Source organism: Nothobranchius furzeri, chromosome 14, assembly GCF_043380555.1.
Source record: "Nothobranchius furzeri strain GRZ-AD chromosome 14, NfurGRZ-RIMD1, whole genome shotgun sequence".
In the NCBI taxonomy this organism is placed as follows: domain Eukaryota; kingdom Metazoa; phylum Chordata; class Actinopteri; order Cyprinodontiformes; family Nothobranchiidae; genus Nothobranchius; species Nothobranchius furzeri.
In genome coordinates, this window is record NC_091754.1 from 27,557,401 (window position 1) to 27,585,133 (window position 27,733).

At 42.2% G+C, this 27,733-nt stretch overlaps 1 protein-coding gene across 1 annotated transcript; it reads right to left on the reverse strand.

Moving 5' to 3' along the window:
- impg2a (interphotoreceptor matrix proteoglycan 2a) lies at positions 1–27,620 on the reverse strand. Its single transcript, XM_070544027.1, has 21 exons — positions 26,082–27,620; positions 25,795–25,995; positions 22,089–22,255; positions 21,974–21,999; positions 21,837–21,869; positions 16,794–16,840; positions 16,490–16,545; positions 16,254–16,409; positions 15,575–15,633; positions 14,613–14,821; positions 14,024–14,067; positions 11,925–12,297; positions 11,155–11,843; positions 10,661–10,948; positions 10,357–10,576; positions 7,949–8,159; positions 6,890–7,078; positions 6,381–6,582; positions 5,482–5,561; positions 4,591–4,643; positions 1–4,167 (listed from the first exon to the last, which is right to left on the reverse strand). Exons 1-20 carry the CDS (start codon positions 26,155–26,157, stop codon positions 4,601–4,603), a joined length of 3,369 nt encoding a protein of 1,122 aa, XP_070400128.1. The 5' UTR covers positions 26,158–27,620; the 3' UTR covers positions 1–4,167; positions 4,591–4,600.
- Between the last annotated feature and the right edge of the window lie 113 nt (positions 27,621–27,733).

Consider the following 27,733-nt stretch of genomic DNA (forward strand, 5'->3'; position numbering starts at 1 on the left):
CTGAACTCCCACAACGTGATGGCTCTAAGAGTAAGGGCAACGTGTCTCATCACGTTATTTGCAGGAAAGGGAAACTTTGGCCAGAAGCAAACGAGGAGAGAAATTAAAAAATAAATGAGAATTTTAAATTACTAATTGTAAGGCGGTTTAGATTGTTCAAAAGTCTTTTGACAACTGATAAAATATTAAATATTCATAACCTTTAACATAAATTCCTTTTAAAAGTTAAATCAGCTAAAACAACAATTAAGTCACATCTTTTAAAATCACTTGACAAACTTTTGCAATTTATACAAAATATTTTATTTTTATATTCGTTACACTTCATAATTATTAGTATTATTATTATAATACACAGCTGCGCCTGTTGATAACACTGGTGACATGGTCATCAGTATAAAAGAAAAATGCACACACACACTAAATTAGATAACACACTCTTTGTGGAGATGGCAGGTAAAGAACAGAACATGAAACCAAAATGAACACACAGATTGCAAAAGGCATAATGTTGTTGTGTTGTTGCGGTAAATGAGTAGACGTCCATGGAGCTACACTCAGGTCTGTGTGTGAGACGCTGATCTCCCAGCAGAACCGACAACAGATGAAACATAATCAGCTGCAGCTGCAGAGATCTGTTGGGTTAAGTAAAACAAGTCCAGAGAGGAACGTGTGTGAATTCCCAAAGGGAAACCCTGGAATTAGTATGTCAGGAGGTTTCGGATTTAAAACCAGGACAGTTGCCAGATAAGTAGTCACGAGACAGATCTTTTTCTAAGAACTGCTGTTTTTTTTTAATTAATCCACACAGACAGAGAGTGCTAAAACAGAGAGGGCTTGCTGTTTATCAGCTAGCCTTTCCCTGTTTTCCTGCTCTCTCTGTTGCATTACATGTGACACTTGAAGCAGACAATCAGGCATCAGATCTCTGGGCTGCGTGCCTCGGAGCATTTTTCCACTGAAATGAGTTTTCTTTTGTTTCTGGATCCCAGAGCTGAGCAGGGTTTAGTGCTGACCCGTCTCTGCTGTCTGCCTCGTGATACATTCATACACACAAATGCTTCTCTTTGATGAAAATGAAAAACTCAATAAACATATAAAAATGCTGCAACAACATTCAGACAGTCAAATGTGGCTGTTTTGTTAATACATTGTTTTAAAAAACCTCAACAGCACTCTTTTTGGCCTTAATGGGAACTTAGGAAAACAGTGGGGAGGATTTACACACGTATCTAGGCTAAAATAAATGTCATTGTATTGAGTATCATAGGTAGAAAATACCACATTAATATTCAATGCATTTACAGGATCTCAAGCACCTGTCAGATACTTGGGAAGTCTTCTTAATTAAATTTCTGCAAGTCAGAAAGTGTGAGTCAAATTTGAGAGGAGGAGCGATTACGGATCAATAGAGGCGATTCATATTTATTATGTGCATCATGTGACCTGATCCCTCGCATTAGAGAAAAAACAAAATTCAGATTCCCTTCCTCATGCTTTTGCTGACGAATCTCATTAAAGACCAAGTTCACTGATTTTTTAACACACTTGCAGTGGTCTCTATATAAATGAATGTCTTGTGAGTCCTTGTTTGTGGAGGGAAAAAGCTCCGGCACTCCTGTTTCAGGAAGTAGAAGTGAGCCGGAGCAGAAAACGGCAGGACTTATTTCCAGATATTTGGACATCTCGTCTCTAACTGGCTAACAGCAAAGCGACTCTACCACTGACCCTGTTTGCTCTAAACCTTTGATGTTTTATCTCCAGAAATAACACAAGCTTGTAGGAGTTCTGCTTTGTTGTAGAGTAGCTAATGCTAAAGGTTAGCTTATACTATTTTCATATTCATCCCACAGACATCATAAACAAAGACACGCAGACGTGGACTGGCACTGCCTATCGGAGTTGGTGTAGCAGTGGGCCACCATCTTGGATGGGTCTCCATTCGCCCCCCAGTACTGAGGAAGGTGTTCACTTGGGATGTAAGAAAATATCGATATGGCAATATATCGCAATTTTTTTCCTGCAATATTACATTGATATTCAAAAGCCATGTATCTAATTTTTGGAAGAATTTACATGCAAACATTTGTTTATTTTCTTTTCTTTTGGTGCAATTTAAATGCCGAATGCTAGTTGGCAGCAGTGTGCATTGGGTTTTGTTTCCACCACTGAAATGTAAATCCCTATGGTTGAGATACCTCATGTTAAGCATGTTAAGTATCAGTTTGGACTGTTTATTGAATTTTGCTAGAATAAATTCAGTCTAAATAAAATCGCTACAAACGTCTGGCTCAATGTATCGCAATATATCCTGATATATCATATCGTCTCACCGTATTGTGATACATATCGTATCTCCAGAATTTAACCAGTTCTCATCCCTAGTGTTCACCCAACTAAAATCACATGTTTTTAGACTTTTTCACAAAATCAGACATATGGTATGGTATGATGATAAAATATAAATATATTTAAATATAATTAAATTCAATACTTTAAAACATAAAATCAGGTAGGCTAGAAAAGTCAGACTTTCCCTGGTGATCTATTTTTAAAAATGCACTGGTTGTTGCAACTGTAGGCTGCACACAAGCAGGCACAGTTGCTCACTCTGCATTGACTCCAGTTGGGGTTGGAGAGTGAGGAGACCATCCAATATGGCGGCGGCACTGTCACCCTCTCCTGCACCAAATGATGCATCTACATATTCATGTCAATTGTTCATCCTGCATGTGAAACTCTAAGTCACAGATCAGATTTTTTTAATTACAAGTAAAAAGCTTTTCCTCAGAGAACTTGGCTTAAAATCTCTATTAGATTTTATTTTAGTAAATTTCATTTTGAAAGTTAACTAAAGAGTTTAAAAGTATTTGTGCCATCCTACTGGCTGATTTAAATTTATACATGCTGTTTTCCATTTTCTTTTGCTTGTAATAGTTGAACGCTGCCAGCTGTAATCAACAATTTGTGGTAATGACGTTTACTAATAATCAGTAACCTGTTTGGTGACCTTGCAGACTCTACAAAGGACTTTACCAAGCAGGAAAGAAACAAGGATTCTTGTGTCAATAGTTAAAAATTGCAGACATGTTTAATCAATTGTGAAGACAAATGCATCGCATTTCCTGGCGGGACTCAGTGCTACACTCTGCATGCAAAATGGCCACTGGTGTAGTTTCTAAAGTTTCCTAAACCTTGCTCCCAATTTACTGTAAATGTTCAACCATTGTGTTGCAAGTCATTTTTAAGCTGAATAAATAAAAACACTTGAAGAAGCATTTCAAATTAAAGTAGCACCCGTAACTAAAAACCAATAGCTCCCGCATCCATCTGGGAGAAGAGCTAACAAGCTTCAGAAAGACAAAACAAAGGGAAAACTCTAACTAAAATACTCATGTTAGTTAAACTACATTCACAGATTTAAAGAGCAAGTCACCCCCTACCAGAGTATTACTCAACTCCCACTTCCTGTTTGAAAAATGCAACAAATGATGTTGCCTAGCAGACCGAGAGGGCGGAGCCGCTAACAAATACACACACGCTCACAATGACATTGTGACATCATATGGTACCAGCTAACGTTCTAGGGTACCTCTTAGCCAATAGCGATGGCAGATTTAAATTCAAATGCAGTGCAGAGTTTTTACCTGACAACGGCACAACACTGACAGTTTTAGGCAGAAAATTAAAATTTTATCTAAAATGCACTAAAGTGCAAAACTATTGACGACACGTGTCTGCAGTGCGATTAGACACACATTTATATAGTTTATCAGAAATATAAGCTGATTTGGGGATGACTTGCTCTTTAATGTTCTTCCCTTTCACGAGAAGGCATTTACAACAACATTCAAAGTAACAATCATACCATTAAACATTCGTACTTTGTCGTTTGGTTTTATGTGTCTCTCAATAATTCAAGTAACAGGATTCAGACCAGTTTCCCCTACAGAATCAAATCGAGTAGACAAGCAGCAAACATGCGAGCCAGCGTGGGCCGTTAAGTCACGATAAGCTCACCCAGTCAGGAAAAAGGCACAGAGTAACATGGAGGAACGATCAAAGATCTCTGCAGACAGATGGGTAAACGCAGGGCTGCTGTAGAGGTCAGAAAAGTCCTGGAAGGAACCAAACCAGTCCCAACTTGGAGGAGCATGAAGCGTGTTCCTGTGTCGGAAACACTGCAAGTTAATAAAATAATTCAACATGGATTACACGTTGGTAATTTCAGGAACTAGAACCTCTTTTTTTCTGTTATTAAAGTGAAATTCATTGAAATCAGTTGCATCTGTCATGATCAGAAAGCTTGCTCTGTATTGTGCTGCATTTAAAGTTAACGTACTATTAGTCAACACACACTGGAGAAATTCATCTCTGAATTTGACCCATCCCTGTGGGGAGCGGTGAGCTGCAGCTGTGACTGTGCTCAGGAACTATTTGGTGGATTCCCCCCCCCCCCCACCCCCCCACCCCCAGTCCAACGCCTAAAAGCTGAGTGTCAAGCGGGGAGGCATTGGGTCCCATTTTAAAGTCTTGACCCGACCGGGATTTGAACCCCTATCTCCTAGACTAGAATGATGTCACAAGTACCTCGTCTGTCTCAGGTCTGCACAGATGAGCTCTCTCTTCGGGTCTCCAGGACACTGCAACACAATAATTATTGTTCTATTAGAATATTTTACATTCAAAGAAAATATTTCAAATGTCAGCTGCTTGACTGGCACCAGTAATAAAACACCGATACACACTCTAATCCAAACTGTTTGTCTGCATCTCAACTGAATCATCTACAGGGCTGGTAGAAATATAATGAATCTGTCTTTGAGAAGCAGTTCCTCTTCTGAGACCATGGTCTTGAGTCAGAAAAGGGCAGAATGCCTTCTCCAGGTCAGGGATGAGGTCCTGTCCCAAGTGGAAGAGTTTAAGTGTTGTGGGGTCTTGAGGAATGAGGAAAAAATGGTGCGTGAGATCGATAGACGGATTGGTGTCTGCAGTGATGGTCTGTCGTGGTGAACAGAGAGCTGAGCCAGATGGCAATGGTCTCATTTTACTGGTCGAGCTACATTCCAACCCTCACTTATGGTCACAAGCTTTGAGTAATGACCGAAAGATTGAGATCTTGGATACAAGCGGCTGAAATGAGTTTTCAGAGTTCATCTGGTCAGGATGCCTCCTGGACGCCTCCCTAGAGATGTTTTCCGGGCACATCCAACTAGGAGGAGACCTAAAAGAAGACCCAGGACACGTTGGAGGGTCTGTATTCCTCAGCTGGCCAGGGAACGCCATGGGATTCCCCCTGAGGAGCCCAAGTGGCTGGGAAGAGGGAAGTCTGGGCCCCTCTGCTTAGGCTACTGCCCCTGTGACCCGACCCCAGATAAGTGGAGGAAGGTGTATCTCAAACCAGCTTCCTCTCCTTTGTACTAAAAGAGATGGTGTATTTGGTCCATTTCTTTACAATATGAAATGTATAAGTTGACTCACGCTTGATGTTGCCGCACGAAATCTGCAAACTGCCGGTCCTTAGCGTAGAGCTCAATGATGCGTATCCTGTCCTGGATTTCCTGCAGAAGAACAAGATTTTTTATTTTTTTATACAGGGAATCTCAAACAGATAAACGGCAAACTACATTTTGTTACGGGGGTTCAGATAAATTGCTACGATGTCAGTGGAAAAAAGAGAAATAGTAATTTTGTCCTGAACAAGGAGCATGCTTTTGGTAAAGGGCATTCCCTTTAGACAACCTGAAAAACATCAGAGATGTTTTCTGTTAAAGATAAATGAATAAAAAGCACATTTCTGCCCTTTTTAAAGCCAAATGTTCATTTCAGCCTTAACAATCTGACTTAAGTCTTCACATCTGATCAAGTTTGTTATTTTACCTTTTTATTTTATTCTCATTTAACGTGGAACCTAAGCATAATCACTGAAAAATGAGTATGTTGAACCATTTATTTGACAAAATATATTAAACCAGGTGAACTGTTCTGTGGTAAAACGTGAAACTATTGCCGTTGGTTATAATAAGTATAATAAGCATGTCACTTTGTTATTCTAGGCTTGGATTTGCTCCTGTGTGGAGGATCTTCATCATTTTGAAATGTCTGGTTGATACAACGCGGACCTCACATCTGAAGCACTAACTGAAAACCTGCCCAGCTACTCCTGGAGCAGCTGAGCAACCAAAAACTCAACATTTCACAAATATCAGTTCTTTGATTTTATGTTCTTTTTGTGCACTGATCATGTTTTTGTTATGCTCCTCCAATAAAAACCAACCATGTTTCTGAAACTAGATATAAATCGGGGCCAAAAACTGAAAAATGACTCAATAAATTTATTGCTGCATGTAAAATTTGATGAGAAACTCTGACACACTCACCTCTTTAGTCAACTCGCTGTTCTCATAAATGTGTCGTATCTCCTCGCTGCTGAAGTCCGTGGAGGCCTCGGCGCTGGCGCTGCTGTACACAGGAGCTTCAGGGTAACGGCGGTAGTAGTGGCTGTAGCCTGTGGTGGCCTCGCTTTCATACATGGGGTTGTATTTGGTCGCTCTTTCCAAAGATGGGATACTTTCCATTCGCCTGCAAAATCATAAATTATAAAGCTGGACTTAAAAAAAAAAACCTCCGGAGAACAAAACTTTAAATTAACTTTTGCATATCTGAGGAATGTCTGCATTATTCATGGATGCATTACAAAAAACAAAAATCAGATGTTACAAATTCTGAGAAACATCTGGAGTGTCATGACATAAATGATGTAAGACAAGAGGTGTGAAACTGACTGCATGCTAATCGTTTAAAACCACAACAATGACGAAGCACATAAAATTAGTTGATGTATTATTCAGGGATGAGCGCAGGGGTGGACTGGACCGATTCTCCTCACCCAATGGGATCCTCTGAGTCCTCCTTGTCATACTGATCCCGTAAAGTCCTGGCCAGGAAGAAGAGGACTCCAGATGCCACCAACAGGAAGCCAGCTACAGAGGCAATCGCTATGCCAACCACCAACGGCTCTGATACATACTCCTCACAGTGCTCCCCTCTGTACCACCAGTTCTCCCCAACTCGACACCTAAACAACAAAATCATTACTAGAGATTTGAAATGTCGCTGATAAATTATTGTGGAATTAAATCTCATTTTTGTTTCTCGTCTCCACGAAACAATTTTAGCACGTTTAGTCATAAAATGTGGGATGAATAACCATCTAACAGCATCTGGAGCTGCCTTCGTGTTTTACGACATTGTAGAAGGTGTGAAACAGACTTCTCTCGGCACACACTCGTCTCTGTTGGTTCATAAATACTAAAGCCAAGGTGACATAGTAGCATGTTTCTCTCACTGATGTGGAATATTGGTTTTAAACTTTAACACACCTCGCTCACTGTAAAAAGGGGGACGGACACACATACACACACACACACACACACACACACACGTGTGAAAGACACTAGTGAAAAAGTTATAAATAATTTGTATCTTACACAATGCATGAAGCTTCCTGAAGGGCCCAGTTTGTAAAAATAGCATTTTCATCCAGCAGGATTGACGGCCTAACAGCTAGTTTGAATGTTGCCAACTCAAATGTGGATTGCTTCCATCCTGAAGCAGCTTAATTCTCTAAAACTTCATAGCGGTTCAGCTAAACATTATTGTATAAACCTTTACAATGCACCTTGGTCATGGAGCTTGTACTAGCTATTAGCCTATCAATGATGTAAGATATATGAGCAGTTTTTCTGAACTGAGGTCGTCCAAGAAGCTAAAATCAAAGGAAACTGGTTAATCTGCTCAACTAAAATGCTAACATGAGCACTATTAATCACTATTAATCATTTAGAGCACACAAAGGTACATTTATAGAGAAGTCTTGAGGGTAAATCCTTTTTCTCTTTTTTGACAGTCTCCCGTCTCAACTGTACAAATGCATCAAACCACCCACCTGCAGATTGCTCCTTGTCCAGGAATGACGTCACACTTGCCATCGTTGAGGCAGAAATCCGTCTGCAGCTCACAGATGCTCTGACAAGGCAAACCATCGACACTGAAGTATCCAGCGTTACACACACACTCGGCTTCCCCTGACCACTTGTTCACTTTACACTCCGCGTACTCGTTACACGCCTGGAACTTGCAGGGGTCGGCTTGGTCACCTGGAATTACAACAAAGAAACTACAATAAAGATTTTTTATTGCTGGATCCACTGAAATGCAAAAACAGAGAAATCATGCTTTGTGAATCAGTTTGACAAATATAATCAAACTGAACATAAATGTACCAAATTTTTTTAGGGATGCACAAAATTTTTACAAACATTGCTGAACTTCAAAAAATATGTGCACATTTTTTCCAATAAACTTCACATCCCTCCTGTAGTTAAACATCTGGATCAAAGCTAAGACTAATACTATCACAGATTTATTTATTATTTATTACCTGTAAATAGGGTTGGGCAATATAAACGATATAAGGTAGAATCGATATAAAATTGGGTAATGATAAGAGTTTTTGGCTATATCGCAATATCGCGATATCGCGATAACACATGACGTCCCTAAGATGTGCACCCTGCTGACATTGGGACAACAGAATGGCAGTGACTGCAAGCATGGAGTGGGCAGAGGAGGAGGCCTATATGCCTCAAATGGCATATATTTGCCACATGAGGATATTTAAAAGCATGTCATTTTGACATATATAAACAGAGGAAAAAATATATCGCAATATATATCATTACCGCACATGCTTCAGATTATATCGCAATATAGATTTGAGGCCATATCGCCCAGCTTTACCTGTAAACTAAACTTATCCCACTTTTGAAGGCTTGTTAGGTGTTTTTCCCGTGACTTTACTATAATGTTACAACAAAGATTCATCTGACTTTATTTTCAGGAAGTTTCACATTTTGATTTGTTCATTTAAATCCAATTATCAGCTGCTTTATCAGTAATGCTAAGCATTCCTGTTTGTGATTCTTGCAAGAGGTTTTGTATCAGAGGATTTGGCTGTGAGTCAAACTGGCATCCAGACAGAGTTAAAAACATCAGTCAGAGAATTCAAAACTACGTTTGTAGTAAATGTAAGTAACCCAAGGGTCTTGTTGAATGTGTTTGATCAAACAGATGCAGACAGTCTCACAATGTTAAAGACCAACTTCACTCATTTGCAGTGGTCTCTAGTATAAATTAATGCCTTGTGAGCCAATATCCTGTTTCAGGAACTAGAAGTGAACCAGAGTAAAGAGAGCAGAACACGGCAGGACTTGCAGTCTTATTTCCTGATATTCTAACATCTTGTCTCTGACTGGCTAACAGCAACACGACTCTACCAACAACTTTCTATGTTCTGCAGGAGTTCTATTGTGTTGCGGAGTTGCTAATGCTAACAGTTAGCTGGGACAGCAGTAGCTCAGGATTTAGAGCAGGTTGTCCAGTAATCAGAAGGTTGCAGGTTCGATCACGGCTCCCGCCAGAGAATGCTGCTGCTGTGTCCTTGTGCAAGACACCTAACCTGCCTTGCCTGCTGGTAGCGGTCGGAGGGATGCCAGTGTTCGTCAAGCCTCGCCTCTGTCAGTGCGCCCCAGGGCAGCTGTGGCTACATTGTAGCTCATCCCAACCAGTGTGTGTGTGTGTGTGTGTGTGTGTGTGTGTGTGTGTGTGTGTATGACTGATTGTGTTGTGAAGTACCCTGGGGGGCTGCAGAACCCTAAGAAAGTGCTACACAAATACAGGCCATTTACCATACAGGCCATATTACTGGTCACAACATTCTTTCTTGGCCTCTAAACAACAATCTTCCCCATCGCGGGCCAGCATGGGTGAGTCCATGAATGCTAATGTGACAGGGTGAGCATCCTGTCACTGTAAACCAATTGATTATGTGCCCTGGCTACTTGGCCACAGGGATACCCCTTTGGTTGACTGGTTAGCTTACGACTCTCACGCAGGATTCTGGGGATCGAATCTCACCCGGGCCCTTGTTTCTCCACCCTGCTACACCAACCTACAGTCAGACAAAGATCTGAGTGACTTTTCTAATCTGAGAGGTTACCCATTCATTTTTAATTGGCGGCTAATGCAGGAAATTGGGGTAGAAGTCTATTTTAACATTCAGCCTGTATGTGTTACTCTGAGTGACCAATATTTAAAAAAACAAGTAAAAAATGGCTTTCAATACACTTGGACTTTAAATCCTTTGCTGTATTTTGTTTTGTGGTCAGCAGTGTAGTTTTCTCTAACCTGGCAGGCCTTTCAATACTAAGCTGGAGTATTTCTTAGACAGAAACTGCAATTTTAATACAAACAAACTCAGTGAGAAGAACTAAAGCTCTGTTAGTAAAAACCCACCTGATTCCACATCCAGTGAGTATTTATCAATAGCTAGGTTCATGGTCTGGTAAGCTGTGTTACAGAAGTCCTCCAGGATCAAGTAAACGGTGGTGGTGACGCCACGAGCTACTGGCTTTCCAAACTTCATTCGGCTGTTGACCACAATGCTCCCATTCCTGAAGTTCAGGATCTCCAGGTTCTTAAAGTGACTCAGGTTGGACTGGAGGTATGGCACAAGCTGGGGATAGATTCACATGTCTAAATGAATCAAATACCAGTGTGGATGCTGGTGAACGTGAATGCTCTAAGCTTAAATTCTTACCAGCTCTAGGAAGCGTTGCTCCAAAGCCTTGTACTCTGGAGAACTCTTGTTGAAGAGATCTTCTGAAAAGACCATGTTGGTCACTCTGAGGCTGAAGAACACCATTAGAGCTCGCCCAGCATTCCCAGGCATGGCGATACTGGCCAGGTCTGTACCGTCCACCACATTGAATGGGGATCCAGTGCTGCCCTCTTCTGTGTGGTTGGTCAAACCATAATCAAACGAAACCACACCAAATCCCAGGTCTCCAGTGGTGGAATCATCAAAGTTCTCAGGAATGACCGGTATCTGGAGGACCAAAAGCACAACAGCTCCTAACACGGGTATCGTAATTGTCCAAATGTTTGTCATTAGATTCAGATTATTTTTCTTATCGTTTCAAGTTAAAAATACTTCATGATCTCAGAATCAGTCGTGAATGTGGTGTTTTCTAACAGGAGGGATATTCTGGTAAAGAAAAGACCTCTAGATGTTAGCGAAGATCTTGGATTTACCTCCATTATTGAAGTGATGGCTGCATGAGGTCGAATCTTAGAATCTGGGATAACATCAGATGTCAAAGTGAAAGGTAATTCCAACTTTGGAGACAAGGATGTTGGTTGGGGAGGCCTTGGAGGATCTGGATCCTCTTTGTTCACCAGTAAAATCTCATCCTCTAGAAGATCTTCTTTGAAGATCTCTGGTGCAAGAGGAGCTTCTGCCTCTATGGCCGATACTTCAGATGAGGTTCCCGCTTTAGATTCATTTCCTTCGCTCTGTATTGCCTCTTCAAAGCCTTTCTCTTCAAATGCGGTGTTGTCAGACTGGGTCACCAATAAACCAATGGTGGCATCTTCTTCCTTCATGGTTTTGGTTACAATTGTGGAGATCTCAAAGTCAACCCAATCTTTTTCTTTTGGAGTTCCAGTAGTGGCTTCTTCCTCTACCACAGTAACTTCCACCCTTTCAGCTTCAGCCTCTGATTTATCATCTTTAGTTTTCTCAAAGGACACATCTTCAACTTCTGCAGTGGATGTTGAGGGCTCATTTAGATCCTCTGGATGATCTGGACCTGAGCCAGAAGCCTCGATTTCCACTGGTGGCTCAGAAGAGGGAGGTTCTGGCGTAGGTTCATTAGGTGAGATGGTCTCTGGAGCAGGAGCCTGTTCAATGTCTCCAACCAACAGACCTTCCTCTTCAATGCCTTAAAAAACAAAAACAACCAGGACGTGAATTTATAAGTCCACTTGCACAACATGATGTTGTGTTAAATAGAAATACTAACTGTCTGCTTTAGGCTCATCTATGGTCAACACAACTGCAGGGGTCACCACAGCACTCTCCTCCAAAACTACAACATCATTCTCTGCTGCTGCCACTGTGTTGGTTTCTGCAGCCAGGGCGTCCTCTTCACCATGCCCTTCTGGAGGCATAACCAGAACGTCCTCGTCACCATGCCCTTCTGGAGGCATAACCAGAACGTCCTCGTCACCATGCCCTTCTGGAGGCATAACCAGAACGTCCTCTTCACCATGCTCTTCTGGAGGCATAACCAGAACGTCCTCTTCACCATGCCCTTCTGGAGGCATAACCAGAACGTCCTCTTCACCATGCCCTTCTGGAGGCATAACCTCTGGTAACTCCTCAACAGCGCCACTCTGCATCACAAACAGGCATCATCAATGTTCTGAAATGAGATGCAAATTATTTGCTTATCTTGTTGCAGGTTTTACTTTATTGCTGTCTAATTTGGATACATAAATAGTACTTTCATTGATTATTTTTGTTGTCTAATTATAAAATCTGTTGATAAAGTCTTGCAACCAAAAGTGTCTATAGTCTGCCACACGCTGGGAGGAAACAACAAAGCTAATCCTGTTTGTATTATTGGATTAAAGCGGTGGGACTCATAGTAGAGAATGAGATCTGTTAACCCATTCAGACCAGATAAACAGTTTCTCACATGTTTCTTGTTCAGACACAGAGAATAACGCTCTTTACACGGCAAGCTTCTGCAGGCAGGTTAGGGTCAACATAAACTAAATAAAAGCTTTAAAAACCAGCAGCTGCATCTAAAATGTTCCAGATTCTAACTAAAACGATCATGGCTGCAACGCAAAACTAAAAAAAAACTATCAGTAATAGAAAGATGTTCAAATTCCTAGTTCTTACAATGCTTGAATTTTGCAACTGTTGTCAGAAAGCATATATGACCATACGATTACAACAGATTTTAAGAACAAAGTTCACTGAGAAACAGTTTTTACTTGTTATTTTTCACCGTAATTTCCAGACTTTAGAGCCCACCTCAATACAAGCCGCATCGGGCTAAAAGCCGCAGTTATCTACTGAACTGAAAACATGCAGCGCTGTTTTACTGTGAAAAAATCCTCCGGGGTGCTTTCCGTAGCACTCCTTTCCAGCATCCAACCTTTTAAAGCCGCACACCTCATTATAAGCCGCGTTCAAAGCGTGGGAAAAAGTAACGGCTTATAGTTCGGAAAATACGGTAATACGATTGGTCACTCTGAGTTTAACATGCAGGCTAAACATGAAAATAGTTTTCTATTCCCATTTCCTGCATTAGCCCTCGATAGATAATAGACGGGGAAACGTTTGGGTCAGATCGATGTCAAAATGAAAGTTAGCATTCATGGATACATCTTGGTTCGCGACAGGGAAAGCTGTTGTTGGTTTAGTGTCCAAGAAAGGAGAGACCATGTAGAAGTTAGCTAGTAGAAGCTAAACATTTGCATTAGCAACTCCACCACACGGCAGAACTCCTCCAGGCTTGTGTTATTTGTGGAGATAAAACATCAATGTTACAAAGCAAACAGAGTCAGCGGTACAGTCGCGTTGCTGTTATCCAATCAGGGACGAGATGTCAGAATATCAGCAAATAGACTCCAAACCTGCCATCTTCTGCTCACTTCTCCTCTGGCTAACTTCTTCTTCCTGAAACAGGAGCGCGAGAGCTTTTTTCCCCACAGAGATCGACTCGCACGTCATTCATTTTAAACCACTGCAAATATTTTGAATGAACAAGTGAACTTGGTCTTTAATCTGTAATCAAATGCATATAATGATAAGTGCAGTCTCCTGTCTGCTCTCAGAGCGGTTGTCTATGTCTGAGAATAGTTGTAGATTATTATAGCAAGAGCCAGCGTAATCCTCAAAGCTTCACTTCATCTGTCCCGGTGAGCTCATCAGCGGCCCATGCTGATGAAGCCTGGATAACATCTCAAGCCATTTACACGTTATCTCAACATCAGCCACACTGGAAAAGGTCAACAACCTGAAACATGAAACAAACTTTTTGGGGCCAAAAGCAGCTGGGCCATCTGCAGAAAGAATACAGTCAGGATGGTAAGAGAGTTTACTCACTGTGGCTCCATCTGCTACGCTGACAGACTCGGGAACTTCAGACGCTGTGGAATCGGAGCAGAACAAATATTAATACTCATAAACTAAAGATGTGACAAACATTAGAGGTAAATATCTGCAGATCTGAGCTAAAATTGTGTAAATCTCAGTAACTGTGGGGCAAGTTTATTACTGCACTGCAAAGAGGGCATGAAAACAAAGCTGCGGGGGTTGTTAGGTTCCTCAGACACATGTGATGACCATATGAGAGTGTTTAGCCTTCATGTCACAGTCCATAACTAACATGAGCATCCATCTCCAGAGAAGTTCACTAACACAGTAAAGCAATGGCACACTTAAACACGTGTGCATGACAAATCTTCAAGATAGAGATGCAAATGAGGTCGCCCAGAGTCCGTGAGTGGGTAAGGTCTCTGAGGTTAGTAGCTGGAGAAATTAGCTCTAATTAGCTAATAGTATAATCCTAATCTCCATCCAAACTGTCACGCCATGTTTTCACAGAGAGAAGAGTGTGAGAAATGGAGAGGAGCAGAACTGCTGAAGGCCAGCAGATGTTAAGCCAAACATCTTCTCTGCTCAACCAACGTACCGCTTTCCACCTCGGTGATGTGAAGGGCTTCGGTGAAAACGTTCTTCACCTCGCTGACGGTGTCGACCGTAGTGGGCCGCTCCTGGACCTCGTGGTGTGAATTCTCCACCCGGTTGAGCTGCAGGGTCAGGTAGTTCAGCTGTTCAGAGCTCACTCCTGCTCCGTTCACCACAACTGTGACTGCGTAGTCCACCATTATCCCATCCACCCTGACAAAACACACGCCAGGCTGTTATTTCAGGACAGGTTATGTCATTTCTTTTCATTAATTAGGTGTCCTTGATCTCTAAAGCAGATACAGTTGTGTAAAATGAACTGAGGACAAGGTGGAGAAAGTTCTAGTAGCCTTCATTTGACTGCTGTGAAACCTCCACGCTGATTTAGTTTGCTGGCAGGCGTCTGAGCAGACATGGACCCAAAATCAGCTTAAATGGGTTCCAGATTAGACACTTTTTATTTGACAGTCTGGTGAGCTAAGCTCTATCACAGCTGTGATCAGTTAAAACAATCAATGCATGACTTTAACTAATGAATCAGCATGTTTATGACTATGCATTATAATGGATGTTTGCGTTAAAGCCCAGTCCTCGCTGTTTATCTCCCAACTCCGACACTCATACACATCGTCCACCTCGCCTCCTTTCATCAGATACGGATCGATGAGGTCACGAATCTCAGATAATCGTCTCTATGGAGGAGCGCCTGCTTACTGGTTGGACCCAACCCGATCCCGTTTAACAGGTGAGTCTCTTAGTTAAGGACATTGACACGGACAACTACTGATACACCTATGTTCACAGCCCTGTTGCCAGGGAAACAGCTACTTCACATCATTGTTGCTGATAACTTACCCCTGAGGATACTTCTGTGGTCTAAATAAAACACACGGCTGTTAGACTTCTTTTGAAAGCATGAGATAGCGCTAAAGTGTTAATAAGAAATGGAACTGGACATGGACTAACCTGAAGTCGATTACAGACACACTCTTAAATCCAGGAAGCCCCTCAAGAGCGTCTTCTATCTGCATAAACAAAGTAAATACAGTCAATTCTCAAAATTCTGCATCTCTCCACACAGATATATAAAAAAAACGTTCTACTGACCCACTAAAGAAAAGCGGTTGTGTTTGAGGCATGCAGAATAACACACATGCCTAGGGTTGGTGTGTGGTGTTTGCAGATTTATGTCTAGAAGGACAAATTGAACGATAGACCACAACTACAGCACTAATCTGACTAAACTACCCAAAAACGACAAGTTGGGAGTGCATTCGTGTGTGTGTGAGTGTAAGCTATGCTCGCTGCAAGGGGAAAAGCCCACGGGCACATTTATAGAATTTTCCACGAACTTATAAAACCACCGAAGCTTCTTTCAAGAGTGATTACCTGAGCAGATGCATGTGCAAAAGTTTATCTATTCACAAGAAATCTCATAAAGCTGCGTTTTCTACTCTTGAAAAGGTTATTTCAGCGACTGTGTTTAATAAAACATGTGAGTTTTGAACCCAGGTTTTTGAGTTAGGGTGGATATTATTAAAATGCAACAATCAGAGGGCAAAAAGCCAGTCGGTTGGTGCTGAAACGGAAAGAACTACTGGGATATGCATGGAAGAGGGAAGCAGATGGAGCTATAGGGACAAACCTTCTCAGCGAGGTGTCTGCTCAGCATTTGGAACCTGAGGCTGGCCGGATCATTGAGGTCATCGCTGAAAATCTCTCCTGTCAAGAGGATGCTCAGCTCCACCACCTGCTCCAGAACGGTGGTGCTGGTTGGCTGCACGGTGATGTCATTGGACACCTGTGATGAGAAATCTGACACAATCACACAGTAGGAGAGCAAAAGCATGTATGATTCATCAGCTGTGTGTGAAAACTCACTGGACTCTCATCAGGTGAGACTGTAGCTCCGTCCCCATTTTCTTCACTTATGTCTCCTGCAGAGTTGTGCCAGTGTATTAAAAAAAGGAGTGTTAATTTGTTTTAACTGGATTGGAGTGGTGTTTTGGATTAGACGTAGCCCTGACGCTAAATGCTCTCACAACCCTGAGCTGTGTGTGCCTACAGCTGGGCTCATGCGTAAGAAGACCTGGCTGCGTTGTGGCTTTGACTCCAGAACTACGATCCTTTTTTACAGTAAATAAAAAATGTTGCAGCAGATCTTATTATCAGGAGTAGCACTGACCTAGTCCAGGATCTTCAGCAGCATCTGGAGTTGCTGCTGTTGGTGTGCTGCAAAAACACACAGATTTGGTTTATTGTTAATGCGGACGACCACAAACTCATCAGAAACTTAGAAAGCTACGAAGGTACGAGCACAGGTGAAGGGATAACTTTATGGGGTTCATTTTTAAAGAATATTCATACACTGCCTGGCCAAAAAAAAGGTCACATTGTCCAATATTTTGTTGGACCGCCTTTAGCTTTGATTACGACACGCATTCGCTGTATTGTATCAACATGCTTCTGCAATGTCACAAGATTTATTTATTAATGTTTCACCAAGATCTTGCATTGAAGATGGTAGAGTCTGACCGCTGCACAAAGACTTCTCCAGCATATCCTAAAGATTCTCAGTGGGGTTAAGGTCTGGACTCTGTGGTGGCCAATCCATGTGTGAAAATGATGTCTCATGCTCCCTGAACCACTCTTTCTACATATGAGCCTGATGAATTCTGGCATTGTCATCTTGGATTACACCCGTGCCATCAGGGTAGCCTAGTCATTCAGTATATTGAGGTAGTCAGCTGACCTCATTCTTGGAGCACATGTTGCTGAACCTAGACCTGACCAACTGCAGCAACCCCAGATCATAGCACTTCCCCCACAGGCTTGTACAGTAGGCACTAGGCATGATGGGTGCATCACTTCATCTGCCTCTCTTCTTACCCTGATGCACTCATCACTCTGGAACAGGGTCCATCTGACCCATCAGACCACATGACCTTCTTCCATTGCTCCAGAGTCCAATCTTTATAGCCTGGCCTGCCAGACTCCTCCTCTGTTTAATTCTGCACAGAGAAAGAGTTTGGGAACTCTCCTATTCAAATAATCCCACCCCGTGAGAATTCCAACCGAGCCAATCAGCGCTGAGTAGCGTACGTCACACACCATAACGCCGAGTTTGTCATAAACATGGTGACTGAAGTGGAGTTCGCTGCGGCTCGTTCTTTTGTTCTAAATGATTTGAACATGTTTTTTTAAAACCACAACAAGTAGAAGCGCTAAAAGCCTTTCTTCTAAACAAAAATGTTTGCGCTGTCGCTACAGCGTCGCGGACGTCACACACAGTGACGCTCAGTTTCTCATAATAAACAGTGAAGACAGCGGCGGAGTTTGCTGCGGCTCTTTCCTCTGTTCTATCCATCCATCCATTGTCTGAACCCGCTTGTCCATGCAGGGTCGCGGGGGGCTGTGCCTATCTCCAGCGGTCAATGGGCAATCAGGCGGGGTACACCCTGGACAAAGTGCCAGTCAATCAATCAATCAATACTTTATTAATCCCAGAGGGAAATTAGAGAGTCCATCGCAGGGCAACACAGAGACACACAGGACAAACAATCATGCACACACACACTCACACCTAAGGACAATTTAGACAGACCAATCAACCTAACAGTCATGTTTTTTGGACTGTGGGAGGAAGCCGGAGTACCCGCAGAGAACCCACGCATGCACAGGGAGAACATGCAAACTCATGCAGAAAGATCCCAGGCCGGGAAGCGAACCCAGGACCTTCAAGGCAACAGCTCTAACCAATGCGCAGCCCTCCTCTGTTCTAAATGACTCAAATGTCTTCAAAACCACAAATAGAAGCGCTGACGGCATACTAGGGATCGTGGTCAAGGAGTGTGCCAGTGAGCTGGCAGGTATCCTCACCAAGTTGTTTAACCTCTCCCTGTCTCAAGCTTCAGTCCCAAGCTGCCTCAAGTCTGCAACAATTATTCCCATCCCCAAAAAATCTTCCAGAGACAGCTTAAATGATCATCGACCGGTTGCCCTCACACCTGTAATCACAAAGTGTCTGGAGCGACTTATCTCCAACCACATCCGAACCTGTCTCCCCACCTCCTTCGACCCCCTTCAGTTAGCCTACTGGGGAAACAGATCAACAGAGGATGCCATCGCCCTGACGCTACACACAACACTGAGCCACCTAGAGACCAGAGGAAGCTACGTCAGGATGCTCTTTATTGACTTCAGGTCAGCTTTCAATACCATCATCCCAGACATTCTTATCTCAAAACTGCTGAGCCTTCAGATCCCTCCCTCCACCTGCCACTGGATAAAAGACTTTCTCACAAATCGGCCACAGCATGTTCAACTTGGCTCCCATCTCTCCTCCTCCATCCTGCTCAGTACTAGCTCTCCTCAGGGCTGTGTGCTGAGCCCCCTACTGTACACTCTGTACACATCGGACTGTACCGCATCCCACCCATCCACTGCCATCTTTAAGTTTGCTGATGACACCACTGTGGTCGGCTTCATCACAGACGGAGAAGAGGCAGCGTACTGGGCAGAGGTCAGTAATCTGTCAAGGTGGTGCTCAGATAACAACCTCACTCTGAATATACAAAAAACAAAAGAGCTCATTCTGGATTTCACAAGACACAGTCACACACACGCCCCTCTCCTCATAAATGGAGAGCATGTGGACTGTGTCCCCTCCAGGTTCCCTGGCACCATCATCTCTGCTGACCTGTCCTGGTCTGCCAACACCAGAGCTCTGGTTAAAAAGGCTCAGCAGCGGCTGCACTTTCTCCGGGTCTTGAGAAGGTGTGGCCTGGATCATCAGAAACTGCTGCTGGCTTTCTACCACTGCTCTGTGGAGAGCACCTTCACCTACTCTCTGAGTGTGTGGTATGCAGGCTCCACTGCTGAGGACAGGAAGGCTGATCAGAGGACAATAAACACTGCCCAGAGGATTATTGGCTGCACCCTGCCATCCCTTGAGGCCATCTCCAGAACCCGCTGCCTGAAGAGAACCGCTGCTATCCTCCGTGACCCCACCCACCCTGCCCACTGCCTGTTTGACCTGTTGCCCTCAGGGCGCCGCTTCAGGTCAGTTAAATCATATACCACCAGACTTTCCAACAGCTTCTTCCCTTGGGCCATCAGAACATTCAACACAACAGCACCATTCAACCCCCCACATCCCCATCAGTAATGTGGACTAATCTGTTTTAAATCCTTTTAAATTGTTGTTTTAGCAGATCTGAATCACTGGTTGTACTTTCTTGGTGTTTGCTAAATGTTTTTAAATTGTTTTTAGTCCTCTATGGTTTTGACATTTATTGTTATTTATTGTCTCGTGCACTGTTGATGGAGGACCATCTGTAATTTAATTGCCATGAGCAATTACAATAAAGTCTATTCTATTCTATTCTAAAAGCATTTCTTCTAAAAAAATAAAATAAATAAAAGATGTTTGCGCCGTTGCAGATGCTATTTTTTTTTTACTACAACTAGAAATCTACAGCGTCGTGCAGTACAGTCAGGATTTCCGTCTTTTTTCTTATTGGTCATTTTTGAGCTGCCTAGTCCCGCCCCTCAAGTGCCTCTCTGCCTGTGAGTTACCAGACTCTTTCTCTGTGCAGAATTAAACAGAGGACGAGTCTGGCAGGCCAGGCTACAATCTTTATGCTCCCAAGCAAATTGAAGCCTTTTTTTTTCAGTTTTCCTTACTGATTAGTGGTTTTCCAGCAGCTACCCAGCTTTTCAGTCCCAATCCCCTTAGTTCCCTTTGGATTGTGTGTGTGTGTGTGTGCGTGCGTGCGTGCGTGCGTGTGTGTGTGTGTGTGTGTGAAATTGCTCTTACGTTCACTATTAAACATAACCCTGAGTTCTACTGTTTTTCTTTGGTTTGATTTCACCAGAAAATTTGTGATCGCTGATCATAATCATTCAATATTTCTTTCTGGACATATTTCTTCTTTAAAGAGAAAAAAGGAAGAAAACGATTGTTTATATAGCGCCTCTCAAGATAAAATCCAATTGGAGGCTTGTGCCTGTTTGCTTAGTTAAATCCATGTGATGACTTTTTTTGTCTGGGCAGTGTATTATAAAGAGGCAAACAGAGAAAAGTCTCTGTTGTCAAAAACTGTCTCAAACACCCTCTGAAATAAACCAGCTTAGTGGCCTAGTGGTCGAGTGTGCTCCCTGGGACTGGGAGATCGGGGTTCGATTCCTGGTCGGGTCGTACCAAAGACTTTAAAAATGACCCAATGCTTCCCTGCTTGATGCTCAGCTTCAAGGGGTTGGATTGGGGGGTTAAACCACCAAATAGTTCCCGAGCGCAGCCACTGCTGCAGCTCACCGCTCCCCTCCATGGGGATGGATCAAATGCAGAGATGAATTTCACCAGCGTATGATGACTTTTAAATATTTTACTTTCTGACCTAATTAATGAAAATGTATCTAACTACTTTACATATAATGTTAGAAATAAATTATTTAGATAATAAACACACCTGCTTGGCATTATGTTACAGATGATGTATGCTGATGCATTACATCTTTAAGGTAGATCATTCCAATTCTACTTTTCTTTATATATATATATATATATATATATATATATATATATATACATTTTATTCAGCAACACTATGGTGAATGGCCTGTATTTTTATAGCACCTTCTTAGGCGTCTTTAAAACCACAAGTAGAAGCACTAAAAGCATTTTATTTATTTATGTTTTTGTGTTGTGAACCCCCCAAGGCGCTTCACAACACTATTCGTCATTCACCCATTCACACGCTGGTGATGATGAGCTACAATGTAGACACGGCTGCTCTGGGCCATACTGAAAGAGGCGAGGCTGCCAGATAATGGCGCCACCGGTCCCTCCGACCACCAACAGCTGGCAAGGCAGGTTAGGTGTCTTGCCTAAGGACACAACAGCAGCTTTCTTTGGTGGAAGCTGGGATCAAACCTACAAACTTCCAATTACTGGACAACCTTCTCTACCTCCTGAGTTACTGCTACCCCCATTGCTGATTGTGTTGGTTCGTTTTGGGTATTTGAGCCAATTTTCCTTCACAAATGATGTCACCCAAAATGTTATCCTTTACAGAGGAAGCTCAAACACAAACTGGTATCTATGTCTAACACACACAAATAAAGTGGATTACACGGATCCAATAATAAAACACAGATGAGATATCTGTTTGATTACTGATGAGTGGGAATATGAACAGGTAAGGTTGAAGGACTTTAACAACCTTACCTGCACATATGCTGTTGGGGCCTGCTGGGCTCACTACAGACGGTGGGAAGAATCATACATTTTTACAAAACACAGACTTTGTGATGAGAGAATGAACAGATCTGTAAAACCTTTCATGAGTGAAGGGTTTCTGTTACCTTTTAGAACCTGAATGTGACATTCTCTGAAAACACACAACAGTATTGCATCAGAAACGCCGCACAGAAATGTCTTGCAATCCAATTTTCATTTTGTTTGAGTCACTGTGTTCACCTGTTTAACCAGAGCCTGGTGCTCCTCTGATTGGCTGAAGTAGGTGCTAATATCTTGTGCCGTGAGTGTGCCCTCCTGGCAGTGGTTCATCCATCTCTGGTACTCTTCCTGTTTGGGGACTCGGTCCCAGAAGATCTTGAAAGCTTCCCAAATGGTTTCCTGGCACACTGATCAGACCAGAAAGAGGCATTTGTAACTTTAGGACCAAACCTGCAGATTTTGCATCTTTGGTGATGATTTTAAAGGGTTTTAAATGTATAAATTCTGACATAATCAATATTTAATGTGGGCAGATTTTGTCCTCAAATAGCATCAGGTTCTACAAGGAACCATTGCACAAGGTCAGAGATTTCAGGATATGTGCTCTCATCACTAATGGAAGTAAAAGGAAAATTTGATTCTTGAAAATCCTGACTTCAAAATGACAGGAAAAATGAATAAAGGTCAATATTTAAAGCAGCATCATGGGGCTTCAGAAAAGCTCAATTGAAAAAAATCTGTGGATGTAATTCAGATCAAAGGACCAAATTCTCCTTTTCCATGCTTTTGTGCTGCCCTGTAAGTTTCTACTGCCTCTATTAATACGCCAATGTGAAAAATAACCTGTCCATCCTTTTTCTGTCAGTGTTTGGTTTTAGGAATCGTGCCTAAAACAAGCCGTTTCAAAAATTTCCCATTTGTGATGTCACAAATGGGTAAAGTGCAATCAAACCACCTATCATTTGTAAATGATAAATGAACCCCACTTGTATAGCGCCTCTCAGAGTAAGGACTCCAAAGTGCTTTACACTACAGTGTATCATTCATCCATTCACACACACATTCACACACTGATGGTGATGAGCTACAATGTAGCCACAACTGCCCTGGGGCGCACTGACAGAGGCGAGGCTGCCGAGCACAGGCGCCACCGGTCCCTCTGACCACCACCAGTAGGCAAGATGGGTTAAGTGTCTTGCCAAGGACACAACAGCAGAATTCTCTGTCTGGAGCCGGGATCGAACCTGCAACCTTCCAATTACTGGACAACCCGCTCAACCTGTTGAGCTACTGCTGCCCACTGCTGTAAGAGAGCAGCGGCTCTACTCTTAGCTCATCCTACTGTAGATATCAGAGCTTTTCGGCCTATTGACCATTTCCACATGACGCCACGCCGTTCATGAGGGCGCCCCCTTCGCCATGATGGACAGCAGAAAAATCGTTTACGCACATTGAAACTTCTTTGAAGCTAGTTAAAACAAATCAGTTTGTAGCATTTTATCACTTTTATATTGTCAATTTCATGGTTGGCTGCAGTAACAGAGAAGGGCGTAAACTCAACTTGTCTTTTTATCGAATAACTGGGATGGAGACAGAACTAATATTGTCCCAGTGTAGAACAGTGTTTCTTAAAGTCCTGTTATTTATTTAGCAAGATGACCTTCGTCGTTATGAGATTTTCATCTCCCCCATCCCGGTGTGAGCTGATCCCGGTGACCCAGCCAGCGACAAAAACTGGTTGATCTGGACTTTCTTTTTTTGTTTTTTTATCAGCTCCCGTGTAAAGTGAAATCCAGCGGGGTGAATTCTGGCAAAGTTGGCAACTTGTTTACATTGGTGAACAGCAACAGGGAAAAGGTAAGCTAATGTTTGTAGGCTAGCCAACGCATAACTTTGTAAATAGTGCTCTCTTTGAGCCTCACCATGGTGTGCTAAACCTTCCCACAAGTGAACTGGGCTTGAACTAGTAAAAACTAGGCTAAGCTGGCAAAAAAACAACCTCAGTCATCACTTTTGCCCTCCGTTCAGTACTCCCTTAATTAATTGCTGATGTCCATCAAAGCAAGTCCACGTGATCAGGTGATGTAGGTGCAAACATAGACATGAATACGTAGACGTGTCATTGGGCGGAGAGCGTCACAGCATTATCGCCATATTAGATGGGTTTCGCACTCTCCAAAACCAACTGGAGTCAACACAGTGTGCAGCTATGCCGGATTTTTGTGCATCCTACGGTTGCAATAACTTGCGTAGTGTTGAATACAGTTCACTTGGAATTACTAGTGACTTTTCTAGCCTAGCTGTTGGTTTTTTTTATTTCAATTTATTTTATTTTATTGCATCTATATTTAACGCTCATGCCATACCACATCTGATTAAGTGAAAAAGCATAATAAAGGTGTTTTTTGGTTGATAAACACCTTCAGTGAAAATAAATGCACTGGGAGCAAATGGAGACCCATCCAAGGTGGCGGCCAGCCACTACAACAGCTCCGATAGGCAGAACCAGGCCACGTCTACTTATATGAAGTCTGTGGGTGCCAAGGGTCAATAGAGCTCCGGGAATTGACGTCACTTCTCCCGGCATGCAACAGTTCAAATCGAAACGGCGCCATCTTGGCAGGCAGAAGCCCGCGGCTGGGCTATTTGTTATTGTCAGCAAACTCAATCAAATGGGAAATATGGTAGATTCCTGTTGTGCCCCAGGATGCTAGAACAGACGCGGACAAGATAAGGGAAGAGCCTTCTACAGGATTCCCCAGATCCAGAACCCCGCAAACGTTGGATCATTGCAATAAAACGCGCTAGTGACCGGGCTAAAATGAAACTGGGATCCCGAGAGTAAAGGTTTTCGCTTATGCAGCGACCACTTCATTTCAGGTACATTTCCTCAACTGTGTATGGTATTTATTTTAAATGCTTTTATTACGATTCTTAGTGGGCTTCCTAAACTTATTTTGGCGTGGCTTTTTCTGTCTTATTACTCATAGCAACAAGTAAACATCACATAAAACGTTGCCTCGTGAGTTCTGTGTGCTGCCGGTTACCTGTCTTATGATCACAGCAATTAACCGGCTAAGCTGTATTTCATTTTTAAGCAATGGTTGATCGATTGTCAGATCACACATGAAAAGCACTTTGGATTGCTATTATCTGTCTCACCGAGACAGATCCTGAGACGCTCCTGCCAGACATATTTATTTTATTCACGGAAAAAAATCAGACTAGTGATTTCTCTTAGCGTTCAGTTTGCACATTCAAACAGCACAGCACTCTATTTAAGCTTCTTACATGTAAATCTATGTTATTTGTCCATCCATCTATCCATTTTCATCCGCTTATCTGGAGTCGGGTCACGGGGGCAGCAGCCTAAGCAGAGAGGCCCAGACTTCCCTCTCCCCAGCCACTTGGGCCAGCTCCTCCGGGGAAATCCCAAGGCGTTCCCTGGCCAGGTCCGCTCCGACAGCTTCTGGCATTTTTAAAAAGTATCCCAGGGGCACGGTAAGGGTCGGAGATGTTTAATCTATTTAATTTCTGACTATATAAAACAATTTTTTCGGTTTTAAAGTGTGAAGTAAACTCCAATGGAGTAAAATCCAAACCGATCCCGTCCATTTTGTTTACCTTTGTTGCCTGCCAACATGGCGTCTACGCTCCGATAGTCAGGTGACGTCCGGAGCTCTATAGCAGCTTTACTGGGGTATCAATGGGCGTGGCTAAAAGAGCTTGTTTTCCTAAAGTGACAGAGCCCTGAAACGCCTCATTCTGGAAGGTACTGAAACTATCACGAATAAAACGGCTGAAATCACTTTGTGTAAGAGAGATTTAGAACTTTGTGAAAATTTTTGTGGAACTTTTATAAGTTAAGCAAAGGTCATATGTCTCCTTCAATTGGACATTTTTACCACTGGTGACCTCAGTTCCTGATGTTGGAGCAGAACTTTACCTCTCAGGTGAAAGTAGTTCTGATGATGTTCCACCACTTGATCAGCAGTCTCTTGTGCACACAGTCTGACTCCATTCTGGAAAAAGATGTTCCTTTTCTGTCTAGAAATAATGACGTGGCTTTCATAGGACCCCTTCACGTCAGACACGCGGGTGATGTGTGGGAACACAGCAGGCTGTCCGGGGTGTCCCATAGAGGAGCCTTCCAGAGTTTGTTACATCACAACAAAAACATTTAAAAGTTAGTCATCCCACAACAGTGTGAAAAGATTTTTATTATTAACATACCTGTCTGTTTGTCCAAAATGCTGACCAATAGAGTCAACAGAGCAGTGAAAAGACCTCTCAAAGTTACGTTGCTCATGTTAAATCCGTGATTGTGCCTAAATCCTTGGACGTGGAAAGGGATTGAGCAGATATGTGTTTCCTCTCAAGTTTTGTAGCCACAGTTTACAAGAGTGCATAGTTCAAAGTTCTCCAGGTGTGATTAATAACGCAGAGAAAATCATCTGACAATAGAGTCCGTCTTCTGCTTCCCTCTGCAGTTGTAAATCAGGGCTGAGAGCACAGCTCCTGGCTCAGGTAGATAGGCAGATGGCTTGTGAAGAGAGAGGGATTTTTTAATGCTCTTAATCCCGTTTACTTTAATCCTGTCAGAAGAACCTGCCAAGAAGTTACTAGAGCAACCGAATGAAGGGAGGATGCCGATCAAGATGGAAATGAAGATGGAAAAGTAATGAATACACAGAATAAACAGGAAACATTGGGGTAATTTGGAGGACCATCATCTGGAGATTTGCTGGAATTTTTCATGTTTTGTGAGAAATTTTAAAAACCATGTGGATGTGAGATTTAAACCAAATCTCACATCCACAAATCTAAAGACATATGACTATCAGAAACAATTAAATGATCCGGATATTTAAATTTAAATCATCCACCTTCATTGAAATCACTGAATCCTCCGTAAACAGCAGTGAGAATTATACCTTTAACCCTGCAAATCTAACTCTTCTTAGGTTTAAGCAGCTGCAAAGAGGGAAAACCTAAGAATGAAGGAAATGACGTTGTGAAAACACCTCCACAACTGATTGAACTAGCAGCAGTCAAACACAATAAGTTAGCTAAGTTTGGATCTTTTGCAACATTTTTATCACTTTTCCCTTTAATATGTTTTTACCAGGTGTTTTTATCGTTGGTAATTGGTGTAATGTTAACCTTTTTGAGAGTTTGTTTGTTTTGCATTATCTTTATAATGCTCACCATCTGTTTGCTCATTTTTAGAACCTTTTACAACAATGAAAACCATTTTGCCCCCTCCTTCACATTTTAACACCTGTCGAGGACGTAAGTTTTTATTTTGAATGAAATTTAAAAAAACGTGGACTGATGATGACCTGGCTTTGTTGTTACTGGATATGTTATAAAAAATGTGTCAAACTGTTTGGATTTTTTACTTTGTGGTTTATTTTAGTATTAGTTGGCTCGTGTTACTGTTAGCTCATTGTTTGCGCTAGCTACAGAAGACTGCAGCAGGGTTATTTGCTTTAGTTGCAATTCCACTTTCAACCAGCAGGGCGGATGAGTAGAAAACTGCTGTGTTCCTTTAGATGCCATTTTCAATAATAAATCAGGAAAATAACCAGGTAGAACTATAAATGCTGCTGCAGTTTGAACTTATATGGGACATTGGTGAACAGGTTTCTCTTATGAACAAGTAAACCTAAAATCTGAACTGTTTCCAGGAGGTAAATGTATAAATTTTTTATCAGAATAAAAATACAATCAGGAAAATATTGCATTATAAAAGTAAACTTATGATAAACATTAATATTATTTGCAAAAATACAGAGTGTAAACTAAAATGGGAAACATTGGAATCACATAAACTTCACTGACAATAAACTGATTTCTTATTTCTATTCATGGAAATTAGGTTT